Consider the following 19,688-nt stretch of genomic DNA (forward strand, 5'->3'; position numbering starts at 1 on the left):
AGAAGCGCATCCTTCCTGGTGGGAGCCCCCTCGGAGCACGCATTCTCTTTGCTCTTTCCCTGTGATGTTCACGTCTTCCGTGCCTAGTCAAGTAGCTAAAGGCCATAGAGAGAAGCTCCAAAGCTGCGAATGGCAACTTCAACAGCAAACATTTCAAGCAAATTGTATTCCACCAGGTACACAGACAGATAGAGACACAGCCTCCTAGTTACGTGATTACCTGTGGGTGGTTCGGTAGATGATGGATGGATAGATAGATAAATAGGTGGATGGATGAAGGATGGGTAGACAGACTCACAGGTGAAGATAATGTATAGATCATGGGTGGAGAGATAAATAGGAGAGACACAGGTGGGTAACAGGTGGATGTGTAGACTGGTGGAGAGACACGTGGATGGATGGACAGACAGTGTGTGCGCACTCAGTCGCATCTGACCCTTTGTGACCCCGTGGACCATAGCCCGCCAGGCTCCTCCATCCATGAGCTTCTTCAGGCAAGAATACTGGAGTGGGTTGCCATTTCCTTCTCCAGGGGATCTTCCCGATCCAAGGATCAATCTCCCGCATTGGCAGGTGGATTCTTTATTGCTGAACCACTGGGGAAGCCCAGCTGAAAACTTAGATCCACGCAATGCCCCACGCCATGTTTACGGCAACTGTATTCATAACTGCCAGAATTTGGACGCATCCAAGGTGTCCTTCGGGAGGTGGATGGGTGAGTGAACTGCAGCCCATCCAGACAGTGGAATGTCATTCAGCACCGAAACCAAACTGTCAAGTCACACAGAGATGCGGAGGAGGCTTGCATGTGTGTTACTGAGTGAAACAAGCGAACCCAAAAAGGCCGCTTTCCGTGTGATTCCAACTACACAACATCCTGGAAAAGGGACCACTACGGAGACGATAAAGAATCAGTGGTTGCCAGGGGTAAGCGGGGAGGGAGGGACGGGTAGTCGGAGCACACAGGATTATCAGGGCAGTGAAAACACTCTGTGTGATATAGGGTGGATGCGTCTCATTTTACATTTCACGTTACATTCCAAATCCACAGAATGTACACACCAAAAGTGAACCCTATGCAAGCTGGACCTGGGGTAATTGTGTCCAGGTAGGTTCGTCGCTGTACCAATGTCCGCTCTGGTGGGGGTGTTGACGGTGGGGGTGCTGTGCATGTGGGTGGGGGGGGAGGGATTTAGGGACGCTGTACTTTCTGCTCGATTCTGCTGCGCTCCTAAAACTGTTCTAAAAAATAAACTTTATTTAAAAGAGGAAAAACCTGGGATTTCAGTTGGTATTGCATTGAATCTCAAAATCACTTTGGAAAATGAACACCTTGGTACGGAGTCTTCTTGTCCATGCATGTGGCATATCCCCTCATGATTGTAGGTTTATCTAATCTCTCAACAGCGTTTTACTGTCCTCGGGGCCTTGCCACACCCAGGCCCCCTGCCTGCCAGTGCAAGAGACCTAACGGATGCAGGTTGGATCCCTGGGTCAGGAAGAACACTTGGAGGAGAAAATGGCAACTCCGGTATCCTTGCCCGGGAAATCCCATGCACAGAAGAGCCTGGCGGGGCACAGTCCACAGGGCTGCAAAGAGCTGGACACAGCTGCAGTGACTCAGCGTCCACATACAAACCCTGCATATATTTTGCTAGATTCATCCCTCTGTGTTATAGGGTTGGGATGCATGATATATAATTTTAATTTCTATGTCCAATTTTTATTGCCAGTGTACTGAAGTTGGAGCAGGGAGGAACTCCCGACCCTCTCACAGGGCTGTTGGCTACAGCTTCTGTGTTTTCCCACACTCAGGTCCTGCCAGGGCCAGGGTGTAGGAGGACTTCCTTCCCACTCCCAGGGGCTGAGGCTCCTGCATCAGGAGCTGGGTTTGGGGTTGTGCTGTGCACACTGAGGGGCTCCCTGAAGGCAGGCCCTGCCGCTCACATCCCTCCAGTGAAGGCCCCGGGGAGGACGCGTGCGCAGAGTGGGTGCCCGGACCCTCACTCCCCTCCAGTGAAGGCCCTGGAGAAGGCCCTGGGGAGTACTCGAATGCAGAGTGGGCTCCCAGACCCTCATTCCCCTCCAGTGAAGGCCCCGGGGAGGATGTGAGCACAGAGTGGGCGCCCTGACGCTCACACCCCTCCAGTGAAGGCCCTGGGGAGGACACGTGCGCAGAGTGGGCACCCGGACCTCAGGCTGGCACGTGAGCCCACACTCAGCTGTTTGTTTTCACCCATTTTCATGGTGGCTGAATCTTATACCTATTCCGGGCCCCCCATGAAGCAGATCATACCCCCACCCTCCTCGAAGGGGCTTGTCATCCTTCAGGTAAAGTCCATCTGGCTGCCTTGTGCTCTGATGGGTTCAAGGAAAGCCAGGACTTTGCAGGTTACCTAGCTTTTCCTCATTGTCAGCAATGTTCTCTGTGCTTTCCTACATCCTAGGTGGAATGAGAAGGTCCAAGCACTTCACTGTTGATTTTTGGCTTGCCTGCCTTTTACCAATAATCTATCCCAGTGATGCTCCCTTCAGAATTAAATAAAGCTTGCATGTAAGAAATGACGGTCAAAAAGCAGAATTTGTCCAGCTTCACAGTTAGATCAGGAGCTAGGTTTTACTTTTGCTTTCAAGGCACACAAACCAGTGCTGACTCTGCAAGAGCAGGAACTCTTGGCCAAGGCTCTAGGTCACAAACCCCAACTCCCTACACAGTAAACACGGAAGGCCTGATTCATGGGCTGGGCAGCTCTGTCTTAAAAAGCCTCCTATGAGGTCAGCAGGTAACCCTCTTAGTTAAAATTAACAGCTAGAAATCAATGCCCTGTCCAACAGAGGTACAATTTAGCTAGATTGATTTTTTCAAGGAAGCAAAATCACATGGAGAGAAGGGTGGGTAGCTTTTAACTTATAAAACGAAGTGCTTTTGACCTTCCTAAATCAATGGTTTTGGGGAAGGCAGGATGAAAGCATCAACCTGCCAGTCACAACGGGTGATGTTTGTGTAGGAAAACATTCTTCTTCTTGAGAGAAGCATATTGAAATATTTGAGTGAAATGCATGGTTTACACACTTCACCTAAAAACACTTTAGCAAAAAAGAGTAAGAAAAAAATTAACCAAAAAAAAAAAATTTAACAGAATTGTTACCTAGTCCACATTCAAAATAACCTAACTGTCCCAAGAAATATGTTTTAGAGTCTGTTTCTTTAAATCAGGACCCAAGCTAGAAGTGTGCATTACATCCATTGTTTCGTCCCTTATGTAGACTCACAGGCTTCTGTTTCAGATTTTGGGGAGACCAGGCCATCTGTCCCACAGGGGTGCCACCAGGGTGGCCAGAATAATGGCACCCCAAGATTCCCACAAGGTAAGCCCCAGAGCTGCGACGTGTGTCCTTCCAGGCAAAAGGGACTTTGAAGATGTGTTTAAGTCGAGGATCCTGAAATGGGGTGAGTACCTTGGATCATATGAATGGTTTATACCATCACAAGGGTCCTTGGACCCTTGGGATGTGGTGGGAGGGTCAGGTCAGAGAGAGAGTGATGCCACTGCTGAGGGGCAACACAGCAAGGAATCCAGGTGTCTCCAGAGGCTAGAAGAGATGGTGGCGTGGCATCACTGACTCCACGGACATGAGTCTGAGCAAACTCTGGAGACAGTGAAGGCCAGGGAGGCCCGGCGTCCTGCCGTCCTTGGGGTCACAAGGAGTGGACACAACTGAGCAACTACGCAACGACCAGAGGCTAGAAAAAGCCAGGACACAGATTCTGGAAACGGAGCACGGCCCTGCCTGCACCCAGGCTGCAGGGCCCTGACCTCCAGAACGGCACCATAGCAAACCCAGGCTGCCTTCAGCCAACGAGTCTGGTCATCCGTTACCGCAGCAATCGGGTGCTGACACAACCATCGGCCTGAGCTGTTTGAGCGCTAAGTCCCAGCGTTCTCCCACTTGTCTCTTTATTTTTCATTCCCCTATGACTCGGTGGTCACGTTTACAGTAACTTTCTGCATCATTTTTATCAATATATCACTGTATATTCTGCACTGTGGGTATCAATTCTCCTAAACAAACAAAACCACAGCAAAGTGTTCTCTGCTCCCAAACAGGCGCCCCAGCACTGCGAGGTCGGGGTGGCCCAAGTCTTGGGGGCTCTGGTGTCCTTGGACACCGCGTCTCAGAAGCGACCCAGAGTCCCCTGCATGGAAGCGTGTGGCAGGCAGAGCACAGTAGATGGGGACTCAGCACATGGCCTGGCCAGGGTCTGAGCAGCAGAGACGGCTGCAGAAATCCAGACCACGTGCATTTTGTGTGTTTATCTCATGACTGAAAAAGCAGGGTTTCTGGCAAAGACTTGGAGACCTGGACGCAGCAAACCAACAAAACTGAGTGTCCTGAGTGTATCTGTTATGGGTTGAAACTTGTCGCCCAGAGATCTGTCGAAGCCCAAACCCCAGTGACTCAAGATGTGCCCTCGTGTGGAAACAGGGTCTCTGTGGGTGTCATTAGTTGGGACAAGAGTCATCAGGGTGGGCCCAGATCTGAAATGATTGGTGTCCTCAGGAGAAGACAGCCAGGTGAGACGCCCACGGGGAGAGGCCACGTGAAGATGGACGCAGAGACCTGAGATGCATCCGGGAGTCCCAGAATCCCAAGGACTGGGGCAGCCCGCAGGGGCTGGGGCAGGGGCCTGGGGGAATTCGCCCTACCCGCCTCCGGAGGAACCAGCCCGCTGATACCCTGACCTGATTTCCAGCCCCAAGAACTGCAGGAAACTAAACATCAGTTGTGTAAGCCGCAGCATCCGTGGAACTTCCCCCGAGGCCCAGGAGAGGAGGCTCAGCAGGAACTCAGTGCCACCCGCGCGCCCTGCACCCCGACACCACCACCTCTCGCGGGGCCCCTGCCGCCTCCTAACCCGGCTCCCTGACCTCACTCTGTCACCCAAACTCCCTGCTTCCTGACCCAACAACCAGAGAGACTGTGCTTGAAAAACCTCAATGCCAACGCAACACTTTCCTGCTCAGGAGTCACCAGGGCCGTCCCAGAGAAACTGGAACAAAGTCCGGAGACCTGCTGGCCTCCGCGTCCCCTCCCAGCACCGACCGCCTGCTCCCTCGGCCCCCGTCCGCTGGCGGCCCCAGGCCCCCTCGGCCTTGAATCATCTGCCTTCGGGTTCGGGGTGGGGGGCTGGTCTCTTCTGTCTTTTACCTCCCAATCTCAACCCCACCTGCTGGGCGAAGTCCTCCCTAACCCGAGCTCCCACCCGTCTGTCCGTCTCCTTCGGTTCTCCGCAGCCCCCGCCGCCACACGGAACGGTCTCGTTAGCTAGCTGTTTACTTGCAGGAACACCAGAGCGTAAAGTGCAGAGATTCTCGTCTGCCTCGCTCATGTGAGTCCCTGCATCACTGGAGCTGGGCCCGGCGCCAGGCACAGAGCTATTGCTCAGCAGACGCTCGCTGAGATAACCGAGATGGGGGAGGGGGCGGGAGTGGGGGCGGGGGCTGGCCGAGTGAGTACCCCGGGGGCTGTGATGCCAGAGGGGGCCTGTCCCACCCGCCCGGGTACGCCTGAGACCTCCCATCTTCCCAGGAGGACGCTAGAAAGCACCCTCTTGTATTTATCCCGTTGTAAAAAACAAGCATCTGTGTGTGCCTGCATCTTCAAACTGAGACTCAAAACCCTTTGTCTTCTCTGCTTAAGTTACACGCCGTCGCTCCGTTCATTCTACCTGAGACGGAAGGTGAGACCTGACTCAGGGTCGGAGGGTCTGGGCCCCTGGGGGAGTCCTCCCCACACTCCCTCCCAGGAGCCGGGAAGAGGGACTGAGGGGGAGGAGTCTCCTGCAAAGAGCCAGGCACTCACTCAACATTCACTTGGCACGGAGGGCTGTTTTGGTACCACATCTCAGAAAAAAATGGTCTTAATGATTCCCTGGAGATTTTTATGACTCACACGGATTGCAGTCTGTGTCTCCACACCCAGTTCCCAGCTGCATCTGTGTTACAAGAGTAAGCATTTTGGGGGATTTGTTTGACTTTTTATTTCTTCAAAATATCCAAAGTATAAGAAGCTACATGATTTTCTCTCTGATACTTTGAACCTTACCCACACGTGTACAGCATTATCAAGGAGGAAAATTCACTCTCTCTATATATATATATATATCCTCTCTTACTGTAATTATTTAAATGATTCATTTGATATCCATAAAGTACAAGAAACTTTCATGATTCATTAAGTCAGTCATGCATCCCACCCATGACAGAGATATCAGCCAAAAAGGCAGAGAGAGGGTGTGTGTCTTTCAACAGCACCTCTGGCTGAAGTTCCCCCATGCTTTTCATGCACACACAAAAAGAACAAGTTTTGTATTTTCCTCGTTTGAAGAGATTTGGAAGGTCTAATATTTTGGCCACGTAATGTGAAAAGCAGACTCACTGGATAGATTGAGAGCAGGAGGAGAGGGGACGACAGAGGACGAGATGGTTGGACGGCATCCCCGACTCAATGGACAGGAGTTTGAGCAAGCTCTGGGAGATGGTGAAGGACAGGGAAGCCTGGCGTGCTGCAGTCCATGCGGTCGCAGGGAGTCGGACCCGAATGAGCAAATGAACAACAGCAACAAATTGAAGGGAGAAGGAGAGGGAATTTTCAAAAGAGAAAAAAAGAGAGGCCCAGGGACACTGCAGGGTGGGTGGGCTCCACGCTGCCCCCGGGGACGGACGGGGCCATGGGGACGCAGTTTCTGACCCCAGTGTGGTCACAGAAAGGAGACGCGGGCAGGGTTCCCAGCACACCTGTAACCTTGCTTTAAACCCAGAGGAGAAGACGGAGCACAGCCTTTGACCCTGGGCCCTTAGTCCATCAGCCAAAAACCCACCCGCTAACCTCCGAGATTTAGGAAGAGAAAATAAGTCAGCAGAAAAAGCTTTGGTTTGAAATTCCCTTTTTGGTTGGGTCTCTGCTATAATTACAATATATAATTCTCTGCAAATTACATCATCTCTGATACCTCAATTTCACCCCCTGAAACTCAGGGAAAGTAACAGGCTTGCCGCCCACTTCTTGGTCTTAGGAAGATGGAAGATGACATCAGGCAGGTCCACCAGAAGCAAGGCTCTTATCTCAGCACGTCATCGGTTCCTCCACAGGCAGAGGCGCACCATCATTCCAGGGGGTCAGACGCAGGAGCCCCCAAAGGACACCCTAACGCAGCCCCAGGGCTTCCTCCAGCCCCGCTGCTGTGCGGTCAACTACATGGAGAGGGCGGCTTTGGCTTCCCTGGGGGCTCAGACAGTAAAACGCCTGCAACGCAGGAGACCCAGGTTCAACCCCTGGGTCGGGGAGATCCCCTGGAGAAGGAAATGGCAACCCACTCCAGTAATCTTGCCTAGAAAATCCCATGGACAGAGGAGCCTGGTGGGCTACAGTCCATGGGGTCACAAAGAGCCGGACGTGACTGAGAGACTTCACTTTTGCTTCATGATTTGGCAATCATCTCAGTAGGTGGCCGGGCGGGCACCTTTCCTGGTGAGACCGCCCGTGAAGTCACTGTGCTGGCAGGAGACACCCAGCCCCCGGGCGGTCAAGCAGCTCCGGCTGGGGGTTCACAGGGCCAGAGCCCGCGCCCTGCACGGTGTGAACAATTGGCTCTGCAGGACTGTGTACCCCGCCCCCACAACGCACTGTTCTCAGACAGCAGAAGAGGGCACCGTGCGTGCCCGGGGTTCTAGACGACGTCAGCACGAAGTAAGTAATCAGTTTATTCCCAGAGAGGCAGCACTCGGAAGCGCGCTCCTGCTGACTTTGCTACAGAAGCAGAAAGACGAGGATCGAGGATCGCAGAAGCCAAAAATAGCTGCAAGCTGTCTTCTGTGTCCGACAGAGATGGCGGCAAATGCTTCAGAGATGGTGTGATAACCGGAGGGACCCGTGGCTGCTGGCGATGGGAGCTGGGCTTCTTGTCTCGTGTGGATCCTTGCAAATAATTACCACCGACACATCAAATACACTCTACCAACGTTCATCCCCAAACCTCGCCTTTTCCTTCCTGTCTGCAATAGGTGCTCACGTTTGGTGAAGCTAACGTTACTGCTACCACCGTCCAGGGCATTTAAACGCCCAAGGGAGTTGCAGGGGCTTAGTCATGTTCTTCCAAATGCGTTATGTTTATACTGCTCTTTTCTAGAATTCCTGTAAGGATTAGAGTTCTTGCCTTCTTCTGGACAGAAAACGAGAGAGAACGCCAATGTGAATGGTGACATAGCCAATGGGCCTTCGCCAACTCCAGCTTCAGAGACAGGTGGGTTCTGCAAAGACACACTGATGGAGGTAACGAGCAGGCTGGGAAGACTGACTCACCCACCTCTTTTCAAATTCCCGACCATCTTTGCAGGCTGTGATCGCACTGCTTGTAATCGCTTTACCAGTTCTGAGCCTTCATTATTCTTCTTGTCTCACTTCTATTCAATCCAGTTTGGATTGTTTTTTCTGTCTTTCTTTTTAAGGAACAATGAAACTGTCTAGATTCCCAGGGCAGGACAAGAGGTAAGAGGCCGTCTGTTGACGTCTGCGGATGACCTGGGTACAGGTGGCTCTACCCCGACCTGGGCAAGAGCTGCTGCTACCGTGACTTCGTCCCAAGGGCTCTGAAAACACTCTTGGTTTGTTCTCTCCTTCAAGATTGAAGGGCTCCCCAAAATTCACCCCTGCCCTGCTTCTCACCCCCCTCCCCTGGCTGAGAACTGGGGATGTCCAAGCTACAGCTGTTGGGAAATCAGGAGGCTGGTCACTGAAGGAGTTCACATTGACAGATGCTCGGGATTCAAAGAACACCTGCCTGGAGGTGGTCCTGTTGGTCCCCTGACTCCTGGGGAGATGCCAGGGGCTGGGCCGCTGGTGCCCCACCTTCCAGCATCCTCACTCGGCCGAGAGCTGTTATCCCCACCTGCCAACCCCTCAGGGCAGATCTCTGTGCTCCCCGCAGAGTGCTCTCCTGCCAGCCAAGGCTGACAGCAGGGCTGCCGCCCTCCCGGCTCTGTTCTGCCTCAGAGGTGCCAGAATCATCTCTGCTGTGAAAACAGAGTGCAGAATTTCCGCGGGAGAGGCGAACACCCCAAGAGTCACAAGGAAATAAGGGGAAACCATGATAATGCTGGGGGTGGCTTCTCTGGACCTGGTTTCTAAGGTCGTCCAGACAAGAAAATGACCATTATTAACAAACAGAACCCTGAAATCAAAGCACTTTAAAAATATATATACACATTCTAGTGTTTTCCACAGGGCATTCTGTGAAATCAGAAACTCGCCTAAAACGCCCCCTGTCACCCCATGTGTCTGCAGCAGCTGGACACGGAGGTCAGGGATGGAGCAGGGATACAGGGGCTCCTGCTGACCTCGGCTCAGAGACTCATCCTGGATACACCCAGAGGGACCCCCGCTCCCCAGACTTGCCCCGCCCTGTCCCCATGTCCCTCCCCCAGATGACTGATGGGGCCTGCGTGCAGGTCAGGAGGCCACAGTCACCCCTGGTCTCACCCTCCAGAGGCCCCCGCTCTGTGCCACAGTGCCCAGCCCAGCGAGGCAGGTGCTTCTGCCTTAAGCCCTAACTCTCTCTGGTGTCCTCATTTCCCAACATTTCCACTGGTCCTGCTACACACACCAGGCCAAAAGGAGCAAGGCGACAGGACCACCAAACCCCGCAGAGCAGGGGCCTCAGTTCAGCTCAGTCGTGTCCAAGTCTTCACAACCCCATGGGCGGCAGCATGCCAGGCCTCTCTGTCCATCACCAACTCCTGGAGCTTGCTCAAACTCATGCCCATTGAGTCAGGGATGCCATTCAACCATCTCATCCTCCGTCATTCCCTCCTCTTCCTGGCTTCAATCTTTCCCAGCAACAACATCTTTTCCAATAAGTTGGCTCTTCAAATCAGGTGGCCAAAGTATTGGAGCTTCCAGCTTCAGCATCTGTCCTTCCAATGAATACTCAGGGCTGATCTCCATTAGGATTGACTGGTTGGGTCTCCTTGCAGTCCAAGGGACTCTCAAGAGTCTTCTCCAACACCACAGTTCAAAAGCATCAATTCTTTGGCACTCAGCCTTCTTTATGGTCCAGCTCTCATATCCATACATGACTACTAGAAAAACCATAGCTTTGACTAGATGGAGCTTTGCATAAAACGTCCCAAATGTTTGCATAAAATGTCCTACACTTTACACACACACACACACACATATGTGAAGAACATTCCACATGTAAGAACTGTATCAGTAAAAGGAGCAACAAGGCTGGGACCAGCACAGACAGTTCTACTCATCTGTTCCTGCTTCCATGCAAGGCATGAGGTCTTACCCACAGGCCACCAGTAAACATTCTTGATTGACTGAAGGAACAAGCCGTTGTGGAGGTGGATATTTTTTCCGAAATAAGACTTTTTTAGTCATCACCCACTTTCAGACTGGCAAGGAGTGCGAAGCCCTCATGCCCAACTCTGCTGCCATCGGACTTCGCGTACCTGAGCCAAGGACCTTTTGCTCTGAAGGCTGAGGAGGATGCACGCGGGAAACCTGGCCCCAGAAAAAGTCAGACAGCCACTCAAGACCCCTGGGACCCTTTCCGCTGCTGGATTGGAGCCTGGGGTTTTCAGCATCATCTCTCAGAAGCAGCCACTGACAGGCTGGACCCAACGTGTTTCAGTTTCCCCAGACTTTACAAATGCATCCACACCTCAGCCTTGTGTCCTGCAGACACTCCTAGCCACTCTTCATTTACTAAGAGTCAAAGGCAGGCTGACCTTCTGTCATTCGGACAAGGTGACACCGGGAAACAGGGAACATTCCTCTCCCATGTTCTGTTATCAAAAATAACTTCAAGAGCTCAGTGGACTTTCCTGCGTTCCTGCAACAACTTAGCACCTACGTTTGCATCACAAGCGCTGAGGATAAGACAACTTGAGACCAGGAGGCCTTAGGAAGTAACTACAGTTCGTGATGTAACAGGTTCTGTGAGTTACCAAGCACTTCGAGGGGATCCTGGCACACAGTCAGTCGTGGTGCCAGTGTGGCTGCCACGCTGGGCACCCTGGAGCCTGTCTGCTGAAGCCGACGACTGAAGGGCCTCAGCAATCTCCCTGCCGGAGATACACCAAAGATTCCCTGGACATCTGAGTCCCCCAGCACCCCATCGCTCTGCCCCGGCCCCCCAGCACCCCATCACTACTCCCCGGCACCCCCCAGCAGCCCCATCACTCCTTTCTGCTCCCCCCAGCGCCCCAGCCCAGTGCCCATCGCTGCTCCTCAACCCCCCAGCACCCCAACACTCCTCCCCCGGCCCCACCCAGCTCTCCATCGCTCCTCCCTGCCCCCCTCCCCCCCCCCGCCCCCCGTCCAGCACCCCATCGCTCCTCCCCAGCCCCACTCAGAACCCCATGGCTCCACCTCCTCAATCCTGCCCAGCTCTCCATCGCTCCTCCCTGCCCCCGTCCAGCACCTAATCGCTCCTCCCCTGGCCCCACCCAGTGCCCCATCGCTCCTCCCCAGCCCCGCCCAGCGCCCCATTGCTCCTCCCTGGCCCCGCCCAGCATCCCAATCGCTCCTCCCCCAACCCTGCCCAGATCTCCATCGCTCCTCCCCTGGCCCCGCCCAGCACCCCATCGCTCCACCTTCCCAATCCTGCCCAGTTCCCCATTGCTCCTCCCCGCAAGCACCCCATCACTCCGCCCCCAGCCCCGCCCAGCGCCCCATCGCTCCAACCCCGGGCCCGCCCAGTGCCCCATCGCTCTGCCCCAGGACCCACTCTGCCCTCTGCCCAGGCGTCCCGACCTGCTCCCGCCCGGCTGCAGAGGGATCCACCTCCTCCCGTGGCCCCAACAACACATCCCAAACGTTCTAAGAGGCCACGTGACCCGACCTCTGGCAGGTGAGAGTGATCCCTCACTTCTCTATTTTCCCTGCGTGTCTTAATTGATAATGACTTGTCATTTTCCCTTTAAAAAGTCCACACGAGAAGACTCTGAATCTCACCCTGGGTGGTACTTTTTCTTCCTGTGTTCTAAGTATCCCTTTTGCGGGAAATTATTGACTTTAAAATGTACACAACCCATATGGGTACGTGTGTGTACATGTATGTACATGCACGTATTTCACTAAAATAACCACTAATTTCCATCTTTCGTTTGCTCCCTCCACCCCACCCTCGTCCCCAAATAATAAAGCACTTACAGCTGCTTCTCCCACAGCGTCTTCTGAGGCGGGCTCTGAGTCCAGGCTTAGATCCTCTTCGGGGGTCTGACAACAAGAGACACACGAAGGGCAGTGAGCATGCCAGTGTTCTTGCAGACAGCATCATACAGGCAACTGGTGCAAAGGACTAGCGAGACACTCGGGGCCGGACGGTAGGACACGGAAACAGCATCAAGGCCCCTCTCCACCTGAATTTAGTTAAAACTCTACGACGCTTCATGCCAGAGACAGACCCTTTATGTAACAGGAGGCAAATAAGGCACTGAGTGTGTATATCCACAATGACAAATCACCAGATCAGCCAGCTGTGCACGCTTGACACCACAACTGAAAGGAGAAGCAGGTGGTGTATACAACTCCCTGACCAGCACGGGGAGGGCAGGGTGTGGATTTACACGGCCCCAAAAGTCTCGGGCTGTGAGGGCAGAAACAGGTTACAGGGAGGCTTTGTGGCCAGCCTGTTAGAGTGGAACAAAACCAGTCTCGAGCCAAAGCTCAGAGAGTGAATTAAACCAGAGAGAGTCAAGTCCCAAATCATAAAGTCAAAAACTGTTGTTTCTGCAGAGCAAGCCTTGAGCAGAAAGGTCTGTGTCTGAGCTTTGCCTCCCACTTCATGACTTCAGACAAATTGCTTAACCCAAACCTCAGTTTCCCCACATAGAAAATCAGGGACATAAGGATATCTGCCACTCAGAGACACAGACAGAATTCAGGGAAATAAGACCTCACAGCACTCTGCCCCGGCTCTGGGTGCGGCGGACGCTCAGAGCTGGCTGCTGTCACAACCATTTCTAGTTGGGTTTTCAGCCCAGCAGCCAGGAGATAATCGTCACTGTACGAGCTAGGCTGGGAACTTCAGGAGCCGTGTTTGATCTGCATTGCTTAAAAACAGGGCTTTCTCCTCTCTCTAACGTGTGATGACACCTCAGAAGGAAAAGTGTCGCTGAGTCCTCTGAAGGACAAACAAGAAGGGTCAGCTGGGCCTCCTGGGCTGCTGCTGCCCTGCCTTCCCCACCACACTTCCCACGAACTCACTCCCCAGCACATGCCCCCTCCCCGGAGCACACCCTGGGCGCTGGGCCTCTGCTGACAGCAGTGGCGGGAAAGTCCTGCTCTGAAGACATGTGTGTGTCTAACTTGCTGACGCACTGTTCACACAGTCGGCTCAGTTCAGTCGCTCAGTCGTGTCTGACTCTTTGTGACCCCATGAACTGCAGCACGCCAGACCTCCCTGTCCATCACCAACTGCCGGAGTCTACCCAAATCCACGTCCATTGAGTCGGTGATGCCATCCAACCATCTCATCCTCTGTCGTCCCCTTCTCCTCCTGTTCACACAATACTTGGTGCTTATCTTTGGTGCCAGCTTCTTCTGGGCTTTTATGCAGGTCCCAGTGTTTTAATTAGCACATGTTTCCTTGTCAACACGCCTCATTCATGGGTAAAATACGCCTTCCAAATACCTCAAAACATTTCATAAACCACAAATACTTTCCTTAGACTGTCGAATGAACTTCCCCTGGTCTGTGTGCTGAAGCAGGGTCGATTTTTATAAGGACATATAGGGATTCTACATAAGGATTTTTATAAAGATTCTCTAGTCCAGTGACCCTCAAATCCAACTTAGTTCAGTTCCCTCTCACTGCAGATGAGAAAAGACATTAGAGGGGAAGCAGCTCATGAAGGCAGGGAAAACCTAGAGTCCACGAGCATCGATCACTACCCCGGAAAACCAACATCTGGTTCTGGTAAATGTGTGTAAAGCAAACAACGTAAGCGCTGGCATCATATAGAATTTTCGCATAGAAAACCACACCTTTTATGCAAGGATTTTGTGACACTTAACTTGGAGCTCAGAGGTCAAATGGGCTCCATCTGCGGCTGCTGCTGCTGCTAAGTCGCTTCAGTCATGTCTGACTCTGTGTGACCCCATAGACGGCAGCCCACCAGGCTCCCCCGTCCCTGGCATTCTCCAAGGAAGAACAATGGAGTGGGTTGCCATTTCCTTCTCCAATGCAAGAAAGTGAAAAGTGAAAGGGAAGTCACTCAGTCGTGTCCGACTCTTCGCAACCCCATGGACTGCAGCCTACCAGGCTCCTCCGTCCATGGGATTTTCCAGGCGAGAGTACTGGAGTGGGGGGCCATGGCCTTCTTCGGGACTCCATCTAGTTTTGCCCAATTCCTTGATATGGGAGTTAGTTTAGGATCACACAACATAAAATGTGTGCCAAACTGGGAAACAAAATCAGCCTCTGGGTTCCAAAATAGATCTCACATTTTCCTGACACCTTGAAATATCTCAGGGTTAATATTTCAGGTTTAATCTTTCTGTAGAAAGAGCTCTCATTTCTGGGTTCCAAATAAACAGAGATTGAATGCTCTGTCTTAACTTCCTTAGGGTTTACTATCCCAAAACATTCACCCAGGAAGCCTAAAGAAAATTTCCTTTGCTTCGGGACCTTTAAATTTATCCAATTTTTATTATTTGTTGTTGCATATACATGAACCTCAAAGACTTCTATAAAGGTGCCCTCTCTGCGGGGTGGCGAGGCCCTGCAGTATCTCAGCCAACTGGGCTTCAGATTATTCCAGATTGCAAGCTTTTTCTAAGATCATGTTATATATATTTCTAATAATGTGAGTATATTTATTGCTGGCGTATTTTCAATTTTAGAAACGTCTAAACGCAGGCTGCTGTCCAGAGCTTGGGTCACGGGCCATGGCACAGTGTGCAGAGTCCCAGAAGACGTGCTCCAAACCTCCGCCACTCCTCACTCGTTTCTAAGCCCCCCAACCAACCTTCCCCAACAGAAAGGCTTCCTCCGCGGGGCTTGGATGTTGAGGGGCACCAGCTGGGCCCCCCACCACCACCAGCAGAGTTCAGATCACCAGGAGGGGCTCAGAAAGCAACCAGAGATAGGAATGGGCCTTTTGGTCCATCATTAATTCAAGTGATCAGTTCAACTTGTTAAAAACCGAAACCTTTCTCAAAAGAAAAAATAAACTTGATTTGGCAGCCTGCTGAGTGAGAGGTTCTTTCTAAGGTATTGCTGTCATTGCCGAGAACAGCCTCGTGTGCAGACAGAATAATCAATAGGCCTGACCCGTGGGGTCATCGCTTCCCACTCAGGTGCTCCATCGAAGAACTGGCCCTCATATCTGTGCCAGGCTTGACAAGCTCCTCTGACCAATACACACACCCCAGGCATTAATAAGGTAGTGGGGCTTCCAAAAAAAAGTATTAAATATAAAATATTAACTAAATTCTCTTCTGAAACAGAATCTCTCCTTCTGTTTAAAATTACTTGAATGTCTCAATACATAGTGTATATATATATATATAAATAATATATCTATAAAACATGTAAACTAGGAAGAACTGAACTTACTGATATGATACAGGATGTTCGAGATAAGGCAAAAGTTAAAGGCTGGATTTTGTAAAGGTTTGGTCAGTTACTAAAATCTGCCGTTTATAAATGTGGTTTGAGTTGCTATGAACACAGCACAGGTGTATTAAATAATTCAATAGACTTAATAACTTTGGGGAACTTTCTCTTCCAGGAAAATTATACATTGATGTTCTAGAATTCAAACTAGAAATTCCAAGAAAGGAGAGCTCTGCGTCCCTAGGGTAGCACAAGTTAAGCAGAATCATACCTGCCTCCCACCCGCCAGGCAGCCCCGTGGGCAGCCGCTGACATGTGCGTTTCATTATCTTTTCATCCTCGATCTCTCCTCTCTATTCAAACACACACCCTGTTAAGGTTGCATCGTCTCTGTGCCTTGTTTCTTAAGGCAGAGCTCATCGCTTGTTTCGCCCTCTGGTTTCATCCTTCACTGTAGCAGTTGGAAAGCTTATAATTTAAAGCCACTTGTTGAAGGAAATAAACTGATGTAGCTTAGTTTGAAAGCATGGAGACTCTTTTAAGGCACACACTCTAAAATGCAGATGAAGTTTGGCTGAAGAGCAGCCATTTTTTTCTTCATTCATTTTCATTCATATATTTACACCACACACAACGCCTTGTGTGGGTGTGTGTGCACACACATATGTACAGTTTATATGTGTATATAAACAGCACACACACACACCTATACTCATTAAACATCCCAGACTCTACCACATAACAGTCGCTCAATAAATATGATTTCTTTACAGTACACAGACTGCCCACTGGCCGCAGAGTTAGGGTTTTTAAGGAGACTGCAGAAAAAGTGCCACGCTTTCCTCCTCGGGACTCACCTCTACTTCCATGGGCTCCACCTCTATCTTCTTCCATAGCTCCAGCAACTGTGCAATGGGCATGTTTGAAAACTTTCCCTCCGATCAAGTGTGGACAGGGAGGAAGCAAACGACCGGAGGCACCACGGAGATCCAGACAGGATGTCGGAGCGCAGGCAGAGGCGGGCGGCGCTGGAGGAGGGGAGCCGGCGAGGACGCAGTCCTGCTGGGACGGCCGTGGGCGCCGGTCAGGTCCTCGGGCCCGGGGGCTGGGGAAGGAGCCGGGGGTCTTCAGTGCGGCTGCTCCGCCGGCGCGTCCTCGCCCCCGACGGCCGCCACGCCACCCCCGGACTGCGCCAGGGGCTCGGCCGCTTCGCGCTGGCCGGAGCTGCGAGCCGGAGGAGGAGGAGGCAGGCTGCAGCCTCGGGATGCGCGCTGCGACTTTCCCGGAGTGCGCGCCGCTCAGCCTCAGATTGGACTCGCCGCCTCGCCCCCTCCCCTGAGCGGCCACTCCCCCTCCCCCCACTATTCTACCTTAATTGGCTCTAAACGACGGGTGAAAGTTGGGTCTGAGGATGCTGCTGCCATAGAAACCGCATAGCAACCGAGGGCTGGGGGAGGAGGGGTGGCGAGGAGGGGGCCGTGCGGCAGGTTCTGCCCTCTCCCTCCCCTCGCACGCGCGCGTGCACACGCGTGCACACACCCCTCCCTTCGCCAAGGACTGCGCTGAGCCCCCTAGGACCACCTGCAGCCAGCGGGGACGCTAGGGGCGTCCAAGGCCAGAGGCCAGGTGCTCGAGAGCTGCTCCTGCACCAGCGTTTCAGAGACTCTGCATTAGAGAACCGCCTCTGGAGGGGCGATTGGGGCAGCTCCTCGGCCTGGGTGTCCGCCCCCCCACCCCCACCCCCCAAGCATCAGGGAAGCACTCCCTCTCCCGGGAAAAGGAAGGGAGGTGGGGCTGGGGCGGAGGGGCGGGCCGGGGCCCGCGTCCTGCGACTCCTCCTGCTCCAGCCAAGGCCGTCCTGGGGCAGGCCGGCGGCCTCCGCACCTGGGGAGCTGGCAGCCCTGCTGGTCTTGGGAGACAGGATGAGAAGTGCTGGGCGGGTCAACTCCCAGGCGGGGGGCTCAGAACAAGGATCCTGCTGGACTCGAGCAAGGACTGGGGAGAGGGGCGGTCACGCACATCAGACGTTTGCTAAGTTGCAGGGAGGATGCTCTGTGCACCGAGAACAGCGTCTTGTTTAATGTCCCCTGTGATGCGGATTTCACCATCCCGTCTGGTAGACGAGAAAACCCTGAGGCTCCTAGAGAAGGACCGAGCCCAGAGTCACACGGTCCCCAGTGGCAGAACCGGAAGTGAAGTCCGGCTGACTCAGCTGAGGCTCTGTGATCCCAGTTTCCTGCAGAAGGGAAGCCAGGAGTGCGATTTTCTAAGTAACATTTCCCTCCTTTGGGTCTCTCTTTTTTTTCTCTTTTTGATCTTTGTACTTTTCCTCACACCGTCTCTGTCTTAGAATAAAAGATGTCTGCACTTGGAAATACATTCATCTCTCCAGATTTCTAAGGCTAATGTGATTTTTGGTTTCCTCCTTTGGGAAATGGTGGTAAAGTCTAATACAATTTAATGTTGCTTCTGGAATAAGTATTCATTTCTATAGCAAATTCCTTTATCTCTGGGAAAAAATATCTAAGAAATGCCTTACTGCTCCCCAAACTTACCAATAATATCTTTGTCCTTTTCATCATTATAAAAATGACAAAGAAATCCAATTCATTAGAAAAACAAAAAACCAACAATAACCACTCACTCAGCTGTGTCTGACTCTTTGCAAAGCCTGGACTGTAGCCCACGAGGCTCCTCTGTCCATGGGATTCTCCAGGCAAGAGTGAGTACTGGAGCGGGTTGCCATTTCCTTTTCCAGGGGATCTTCCCAATCCAGGGGTTGAACCCACGTCTCCTGCACTGAAGGCAGAATGTTTGCCATTTGAGCCACTAGGGAAGCCCCAACAATAACCATGAATTAGCTCAGATTCCAGACAATGTATGTTTCAGAGGGAAAATACAGTCAGAATTAACAGAAAAGTTTCCGTTCCTAGTGTGGATTTACAAAAGTCACTTATCTTTCTTTAAAACGGGGCCAGTAAGGATTTTAAACATTAATTCCATTCAAAATAAAAATAATACCAGGATTGTTTGTTTTCAAAGGTGACAATCACTGGTTGACAGAGTGAAGGCTTCCAGTGTGTTCACCAAGTTAAGGGGATTCGGGGTGTAACTCAGAAGGCCAAGGTTGCTGTCGCTCAGTCGCTAAACCATGTCCAACCCTTTGCGACCTGGTGGACTGCAGCAGGCCAGGCTCTCTGTCCTCCGCCATCGCCAAGAGTTTGCTCAGATCCACGTTCATCTAGTCCGTAATGCCAGCCAACCCTCTCATTCTCTGTCGGCCCCCTCCCCTCCTGCCCTCAATCTTTCCCAGCATCAGGGTCTTTTCCAATGAGTCAGCTCTTCGCATCAGGTGGCCAAAATATTGGAGTTTCAGCTTCAACATCAGTCCTTCCAATGAACACCCAGGACTGATTTCCTTTAGGATGGACTGGTTGGATCTCCTTGCAGTCCAAGGGACTCTCAAGACTCTTCTCCAACACCACAGTTCAAAAGCATCCATTCTTTGGTGCTCAGCCTTCTTTATGGTCCAACTCTCACATCCATACATGACCACTGGAAAAACTATAGCTTTGACTAGATGGGCCTTTGTCAGCAAAGTGATGTCTCTGTGTTTTAATAGGTCAAGACTTTTTAAAATTCAAGATTAATAACAGGTGAACTGAAATGGGTTTGTGTAATAAAGAAAGGGAAATCATTGGTATAAAAAGTAGTGCTGAAGAGATGTTGGGACTTTTCCGTCTGAAGGACTGAGCTCAGGAAGCTCTGGAAGCCAGGTTGGGGGGTAGAAAATGAAGTGGGGTTCCTTACTGGGAGTTCATAAAACCTCCACTTTCTGAAATTTTCCATGAGTATTCTGAGATGGGGCAGACAGAAGGGAAGTGCTGGCCTTCTCACTTGGGGGAGGAACAAGGAAGAAAAGGACATGGGGTTAGGGACCAGCCACCTGCATCCTGGGGCGAGGGGCTGCACCCACAGAGGTCAGACCAGCTGTCTGCAGACACCAAGGAGCTCGTATTACAGGCACAGCTTAGGAGTCTGGTGGGTGAACGCAGGG

At 52.0% G+C, this 19,688-nt stretch overlaps 1 protein-coding gene across 2 annotated transcripts in view; it reads right to left on the reverse strand.

Moving 5' to 3' along the window:
- RPS6KA2 (ribosomal protein S6 kinase A2) overlaps window positions 1-16,551 on the reverse strand; it is a 334,221-nt gene extending 317,670 nt beyond the window's left edge. For both annotated transcript variants that reach the window (XM_068985383.1, XM_068985384.1), the window contains exons 1-2: window positions 16,489-16,551; window positions 12,238-12,288 (exon numbers count right to left, since the gene is read on the reverse strand). In XM_068985383.1, the coding sequence (XP_068841484.1) occupies window positions 12,238-12,288; window positions 16,489-16,551 (114 nt within the window). The remainder of the gene's footprint in view (window positions 1-12,237; window positions 12,289-16,488) is intronic.
- Between the last annotated feature and the right edge of the window lie 3,137 nt (window positions 16,552-19,688).

Source organism: Capricornis sumatraensis, chromosome 13 (genome assembly GCF_032405125.1).
Source record: "Capricornis sumatraensis isolate serow.1 chromosome 13, serow.2, whole genome shotgun sequence".
In the NCBI taxonomy this organism is placed as follows: Eukaryota; Metazoa; Chordata; class Mammalia; order Artiodactyla; family Bovidae; genus Capricornis; species Capricornis sumatraensis.